The sequence below is a fragment of the Pieris brassicae genome, chromosome 4 (assembly GCF_905147105.1).
Source record: "Pieris brassicae chromosome 4, ilPieBrab1.1, whole genome shotgun sequence".
Taxonomy (NCBI): Eukaryota; Metazoa; Arthropoda; class Insecta; order Lepidoptera; family Pieridae; genus Pieris; species Pieris brassicae.
Genome location: NC_059668.1, coordinates 19,425,064 through 19,432,390, shown reverse-complemented (window position 1 = coordinate 19,432,390; position 7,327 = coordinate 19,425,064). Strand labels below are relative to the sequence as shown.

Genomic DNA, 7,327 nt, shown 5'->3' with positions numbered 1-7,327 from the left:
TGTCAAAAATATTTATGGGACCAAACATAATTCCAATCAGCCAGAGCAAATGATAAAATTAAAATCACTTCAGACTTAAAACATTTATTTATTAAAACTAAGGATTCCTTAACTACTTAGCATGATTTGATAGTCATTGAGTAGTAAGGGCATACAATCAGTTAAAAGTGTTTATAGTGTTAGAAGTTACATCTTGATACAATTGTACCATTTGAAGAAATTACATTAAGCACATTCTTAACAGAACTTCCAGCGATTACCACACTCATTGCAGAGTACAAATGTAGTCATTGGTTCATCAGAACTCCTTGTTTGAAGCTGGTTGTATGTACAATTCCTCTTTTTGCATTTGCCACATTTTAACATCTCTGTCTTAGTTCCCTGTACAGTGGCGAGTTGAGCATCGTCAATTGCCTCTTTAATGAATTTCTCACGGACCTTTTTCATTTCATCGCTGGCCATTTCTTCTGGAGTCATTTTTGCAAGGTGTGCTGCCGAAATTACTCCATTCAAGAAGTTGGTCCTTAAAGTCGGATTTTTAGGATCTTTCAAGTTAGCAACTCTCGATCTTACTCTGTTCTTATATCTCATGTCAGTGTTTTTAAATTCTGTGTAAATGCATTCTTCAAGTTCCTCAGCAAGTTCTTCAGGAGAACCACATGAATTTGAAATATTCACATCAGTTTTAAGGGCCTGAGTAAGTAGTTCTCGACACTTTAAACGAACAGCATCAGTTGTATTAGACTGAGGAGGGAATGATGCAGGTAATTTTTTATCCTTTTCTTTGTCCTCTTTTTTTTCCTTGTCTTTTGAATCTTTTTTGGATTTCGAGTTGGATGAACTTCCAGATTCTTTTTGTGTGCTTGGTGATAGAAATTTTTTCCAGTTTTTGATAAGAGTTTTGCAAAGAGATATAACTTCTTCATCCTTGCTGGATTTCCTTAATGCATTCACTGTCATTCCAATTCTTGTTTTGGTCAAGACATCTAAATTAATAGCCATTGTTTGCAAAGCCTTTAGTAACTCTAGTGCATCTTCTTGTCCCTATAACAAGTCAAGAAATTAATAAGTAACCAATATGTGGCATAATCAAATGCTCACATTCAATCAAGCACTTTAAAACATTTTTGTACTAAAAACAAGAAATTTTTACCATATTTAAAATGATTTAACCGATGTTAAATGGAATCTTATTGTCGGCAATAATATCGCGCGGTAATATATAGGTTTAGACAGAGGCTTACCGTGCCATCGTCAGAAGTCATCTTTGTTAATTTTTTTTGTATCTTCAACACATCTTCTTGAACACTCATTGTAACTTTATTCAAGCTGAAATTATCTTCCCGCCTAATTCAGTTAACAATTTCTCAAAATATTGGTAAATCGTCCACCATACCAGTTGAACATAGACTAAAAAGAAATTGACAATACACATCTATTAATCACTAAGTTTTTAAAAAAGATGCTATTTCAAAATGTGTTCGACTTGTCTATAGTACCTATTCGTGCCACCGGTAGACCTACATTAAATATTAATATACTGAGATTTATAATTACGAATAAGCACATTTGGCTTCTAATTAAATTAATTTAGCCTTTAATATTTTTACCTTTTAAATTAAACATATTATTGTCGGAGTAACGTGAAATATCACTATGTTTCACCACTCTGTGGTCTAACGGTACCACAGTTAGTAGCATAGAATAAAATGACGAAAGGCAGGGTCAGCAGTCTGCAACAACAAATTTCAACTAGCCAATGCCAGCTTAGTTATAAGCGCGGGAAAACAAGCTCCGCGATACCCAAAAACTTCGAATTAAATTGAAGAATATAGCTTGTAAATACGCGCTCTAAATATGTAGTTACATTTATGTACAAAGATATATTACGTACAGTCTTAAAATAAACATGGAATTACATATTATTATTATTAGTTTGAAAAACAATTGAAAATATTTGTATTTCATTATTTCTTAATTCCTTTCTAGTTACTCTAGAGTCTAGACCAGTGGTTCCCAACGTGAAGCCCACGCCCCACATTGTCATTGTACATTAGGGGGCAAAATTTATTTTTTTAGTAAGGCTAAAATTCTTATGAAATAAATATGCATAAACATAAAAATGCCATTAAAATGGTTGGGAAATACTGGTCTAGACCATCGCTGACTTAACAAATAAAATAACTCAATATACACAGAGCACACACACACACAGAGCTATAAAAGCGAGGCTTCTACATACAGCTATAAAAGCGAGGCTTCTACTTACTTCGACGTCTCTTAATCTATTGATTTTACGTACTGTTTTGGCGTTTACTTCAACTGTAATATTTATTAACAATACGCTCGATACATTTACATATTAACATACTTTTATTTCGTTTTCATATGTTATGTAACCATGTCATCTTTTTGTTGTATGTATCCCGTAAGCGTAAGACCGGGATATATAGACACAAAATATTGGGTCATTTGTACCAGTATGGCGGTTCTTCAGGGGTTCTACGCAAGGAAAAAAATGTTTTTTGCTGACACAAGTCGTATATATGCAATTGTTTTTTTTTTATTTTTTATTTTGTGAAGCGTTGTCTACGTTATTGATATCCATATGCACAAAATGCATGCAAAGCAAACAGTAAATAAATCATAAATTTTCCCTAATGATGACAAATTGTGTCACGAGATGTTTGTTGCAGTTTTATGACTTGTGAAAAAGTATTCATTATTCTGTTTTCCCTAACCTAGGAAAACCCCTATTGTTGTGTATTATGTAGCGTGTTTAACATACTTCATAAATACCCTACGTCAGTAATTGTAAAAAAATATGTATTATTTGTTTGATTTGATTAGCCTATCTAGTTACTAAATACCTAATGCAATGAACTTTTTCCTACTTCATTTACCTGTTTACTTCGAACGCATTTACAATGTGCATATTTTCACATTCGCACCTATAAGTCATCTGTCGCAACAACATCTGCGTTCGCGCTTCTAGCGATTCATACTATGAACACATCGGACTGAGAACTTATAGGTTAAAAGGATCATATAAAATCATGCAAAATAACTTATTATTTACAAATAGAACTTTCATAATTTCCACCATTTTATACTTATAACTTTTAAATAACATTAGTGCCTGCTTAAAATATTAATACACAACAAAACCTGTTGTGTGATGAAATTAATTTCATTCGTACGAATAGAATATTAGCAGAATTTTTTTTCGTTGAGTCTGTCAGGCCAACTCAGCCGCGAGTCGGGTTGTTCCAAGGGCATCGGGTATCATGCAGCGTCAGATGAGTTTCATCTCCCTGTTTAAAAAACATCCACATAAGAAATGCACTCACAAAACAATATGTGTTGTCCATAGATTTAAATGTTAGACACCTAGTGAACATCTATATGAAGGTGGCGAGGACAAAGCTGTATATAAATATAGCCTAAACTAATGCTTTGTTTTTATAAAAAGATTTTCAGTGATTACAAGGAAATGCGCTGGTCGTTCTTGGTAGGAATAAAAGGCCGATAACCATAATTTCCTATACAAATTGTTAACGTAACAAATACGTTAAATGTCTACCATTGAGATATGAGAGTATAAATACATAAATGCATATTATTATAAAGTTACCGACCGAAATAACCATTTGTACGTAAAGATTAAACATGGGGTAAGCAATATAAACATAATCTTTTTATGTAAATCTTTACGAGCGTATAATTTTTGCCAACACTTTTCCCCCGCAAAAAGCGAGACTAAGTTATAAAATATTAAACACCACGCAAAAAATATACGTTAAATCCTAAGTAATTGTGGGGAAGAATTTAAAAAATAAAGGTGTCGTGGTAAGAAGATTATGAGGAAAAGGTTTTATGAATAGTGTCAGGATAAACTTTATTTGTGGTTTTTGCCCTTCCAAGTCGAAGTAGTATATAGCTTATAAGTTGCGACCTCGCAAGTCGAAGTACCATTCACGCATCGACTATTGCCGCGCGCGCGAAAAAGTTCACTGGTAGGTAAAATAAATTAATATACAATAATTTTATTTTTATAAATTAACCAAATGTATTGTATTGTTTATTATTGTATCAGTATATTATTTTTAAATTATTTTGTTTATGTTTATTTGTTCTTACCGCAGCACTGTATAAAGGCTGTGTAGAATATGGTAAGTTTAATAATTAATATAAAAAAGTGATTTCTGCCATATTTAAGCCAGGTTCAGATATTACTAAATGTAACTGTAAATGTATTGCATAAATTGTTAAATACATACCAAAGTAAATAAAAAGGAATTTTACGCTGAGTGTATCAAACATTTGAGTTTTTAAGCAATCACTCCAACGACATTTGTTTCATAACACAACCTGTCTTTGTGAACAGCGCTCCAAGAACTTTGGAATTGAAGAAGTAAAGACCATGACCTCCTTTCATGTTAATTTTCGATTAAGGCTCGCCTTTGCCCAATAAATGCATAGGTAATTTATTTGTTTTAATTTATATAAAACTTTAATTTTTTTCTTATGTAGTTCTCCAAGATGATTTTTGCTAAAGTATGTTTGGCTCTGGCCCTCCTGATTGGTGCTGATGCATACTCTAGCGGTGCACCAGAGAGCGCTTGTAAGGACATGATTCCACGCCACCCTGTTGAAGCGCAGACAAGACCAGCTCCATACAAAATCACCACTAGCACTAAGGTATCATAACTTTAATAAATGTAATATTTAACCTTATTAATTATTATATAGATAGTAAATAAGAAATTGTTGAATGTTTTCCAATGTCCAAATAAGAACAACGATTGACTTTAAAAATCTCATATTATATTTGGTATTAGTTATATAATTACGACAATATTAGAAAATGTATTATAGTTGTAAGAATATATCGTAACCGTGATTGTGATTACACATGATGACTTCGCCGGTTGTGATCCATGTGAAAATTGTAATTGGTTTGCAATGTGTTTTAGGCAAATTGTATTTAATTTAATGTTATGTGTAATATATAGTAAATAAAATATATATCTCAGGTCGTCAAAGCTGGAACACCAATGGAAGTGACATTATCAGGAAACTCTCCCTCGGATACCATTCGTGGTATCATGCTGCAGGCTAGAGGAAGCGATGATAAACCAGTCGGAACCTTTACTGTCTCCCCCAACAATCCCTTGGCCAGACTTATGAAATGCGACAACAAAGACGTAAGTACCTTTATTAATGTCTTGGAAAAAACATGCTGTATATTCATATACAGGCTATATAACCGATTTTGGGTATATGTATTTTCTAGTCAAAGGAAACCTCATTCAAAATATCATTTAACAACGCAGCCAACTTGTGAAACTTGTGCCACGGTTATAAAACAATATCGATACCTAATGAAGATTTATCAGAGCAATAAAACGAATTATAGTACAATGATTAGGGCTGCTTATGTAAATTAAACACGCGGCGAGATGCATAGAGACTGTTGGCATCTTTAAGATATCTTTCAATTTTACATAAGTTATTTAAAACTTCGTACTTTTATTACTTATAATGAAATGCCAGCCAATTTTCTTTGAGACTTGAATTTTTTTTCCGTTATATGTAAAAAAATATATATGGATAATAATGTTCTACCCACAGACTTATTATGGATAATAATTAAACTTCATTTAATATTAGGCATATAATTAATAAATGGATTATTAAGCACATTTTATTGACCTCATGCCTCAGGAAACCCGTGCAAGGTCAAGAACGCGACGCTTTTGTGATTTGTAGATTGTTTCGTTCTTAACGCACTTCCGTAAATGTCCGTAGGTCATTATATTTCATTAGATGAATTTTATAAAACTGCCTACCACTACTTCGTCTATGCAAAATAAAAATAATACTGGCTTATATTCTTTACTGTCGATAAATAGTCATTTCAGAATAGAAACACCTTTAATAATACACTTTTGTATTTATTATGATATAATCGGTGTCTTAGAATTTTCCAGAATATATAATATGAGAATGAATCCCGTAACCCATTTGTATTTATTAGTTTTTGGTAGGAAATCAAACCCATGACATTCTAATACCAAGAAGGCGGCTCTCTAACTTACACAGTATGATTTTTTTAACAAAGTGAACATTATAATTTTTTACGTGTTTTGAAGTGTTTTTACAAAACAAAAGATACAAAGCTAGCACGCGCAGTCATTTAGTTCACAAAGCAATTAACTCATATGGGTCATTGCAACGAATTAAGCAAATTATTTGAATGTAAACAAATATAAAATAATAATTTCAATGTATCATCAATCAAAATGGTTTAATTAACACTTGACATTGAATTCTCGTAGTAGGCATAAATTAGTTATACTATTGTAAAACGTAGCTTTTTAGAAGTCAAGTAGAAGTTTATCGTTTGTGAAATTGTAAATATTTCGACTACCATATTTTTTAGGACACTATCACACACAAGAAGCACGATGCTAAAGAAGACAAGCAAACGGCCACATTCACATGGACACCACCTGCAACCCTTAACGACGTAGTTAAATTCAGGTATTTTTATTATCATTGTATTAGAATATAACAAATATTTTTAAGCTCATTTGTATACGCTTTTCGAAAGATCTTTAAATTTATTTACTAGCGTATTATCTAGGCTTCTACCTACAATAAAAGTCAGTAATGGAGTTCGATACATGGATAATTATTATTTAGCATAGAACAGCAGTTTATATATATAGTATTAGTGACTTGTATATTCAGTATAGTCGGTGAGAGTAGTTTTTTGGGTACTGATATTATTCAAGTCTTAAGAGATCTTATTTACAAAAACTAAATCAGTCTAAGTATAGTGTTTTGACTACAGGCACTGGTCTGTTTTGTCAGAGGACCTTAGAGCTCATTAGTTTTTATGTATAAGGGCATAATTGTTTAAATACATTTTTATTTACTCACAGTGGTTGCCTGGAAGTGATCGCTCGAAAGCGATAAGGCCGCCTCCTTTAGATTTAATTATGTACAATTTTTTATTTTCTGTAGTGTAACGAAGTGTTAATCAATAAATAAAAATAAGTATTGATTATAGCAGCAGTATTAAACTATGGCTAAATTAAGGAAACGGATATTCAAATTGATAATTTTCATTTTCAGAGCCACGATCGCCCTGAACGGCGCCGTCTTCTGGGTCGGAGTTGAATCCGCACCTGTCAAAGTATCAGCCTAATTCAGATGAATTTTCTCATACTTCTTGTATTTATAAAGTATTATATTTCAAATAGATTATTTTCGCTTAAATAAATATTTAAAATAAAACGGAATTTTAATAATACACAAT

The 7,327-nt window shown here is 32.2% G+C and overlaps 2 protein-coding genes across 4 annotated transcripts; one reads left to right on the top strand and one right to left on the bottom strand.

Moving 5' to 3' along the window:
• Positions 1-68: 68 nt before the first annotated feature.
• LOC123709011 (transcription elongation factor S-II) lies at positions 69-1,410 on the bottom strand. The gene is made up of 2 exons (XM_045660086.1): positions 1,245-1,410; positions 69-1,044 (listed from the first exon to the last, which is right to left on the bottom strand). The coding sequence occupies exons 1-2, from the start codon at positions 1,311-1,313 to the stop codon at positions 238-240; spliced, it is 876 nt and encodes a 291-aa protein (XP_045516042.1). The 5' UTR covers positions 1,314-1,410; the 3' UTR covers positions 69-237.
• Positions 1,411-3,655: 2,245 nt separating this feature from the next.
• On the top strand, positions 3,656-7,318 carry LOC123708698 (putative defense protein Hdd11). Of its 3 annotated transcripts, XM_045659530.1 has the most exons (6): positions 3,711-4,016; positions 4,146-4,172; positions 4,534-4,701; positions 5,037-5,207; positions 6,446-6,546; positions 7,144-7,318. In XM_045659530.1, exons 2-6 carry the CDS (start codon positions 4,170-4,172, stop codon positions 7,214-7,216), a joined length of 516 nt encoding a protein of 171 aa, XP_045515486.1. In that variant the 5' UTR covers positions 3,711-4,016; positions 4,146-4,169; the 3' UTR covers positions 7,217-7,318. The 3 variants fall into 3 exon arrangements, with proteins under 3 accessions (XP_045515488.1, XP_045515486.1, XP_045515487.1); XM_045659532.1 differs by lacking the exons at positions 3,711-4,016; positions 4,146-4,172 and adding an exon at positions 3,656-3,674; XM_045659531.1 differs by lacking the exon at positions 4,146-4,172 and having other exon boundaries at positions 3,712-4,016; positions 7,144-7,317.
• Positions 7,319-7,327: the final 9 nt, after the last annotated feature.

Coding starts and splice junctions, on each gene's coding strand:
- LOC123709011 (XM_045660086.1), bottom strand. CDS start 1,313: ATGAGTGTTCAAGAAGATGTGTTGAAGATACAAAAAAAATTAACAAAG. Junction 1,045..1,244: donor TGACTTCTGACGATGGCACG/GTAAGCCTCTGT, acceptor GACTTGTTATAG/GGACAAGAAGATGCACTAGA.
- LOC123708698 (XM_045659530.1), top strand. Junction 4,702..5,036: donor AAATCACCACTAGCACTAAG/GTATCATAACTT, acceptor TATATATCTCAG/GTCGTCAAAGCTGGAACACC. Junction 5,208..6,445: donor TGAAATGCGACAACAAAGAC/GTAAGTACCTTT, acceptor CATATTTTTTAG/GACACTATCACACACAAGAA.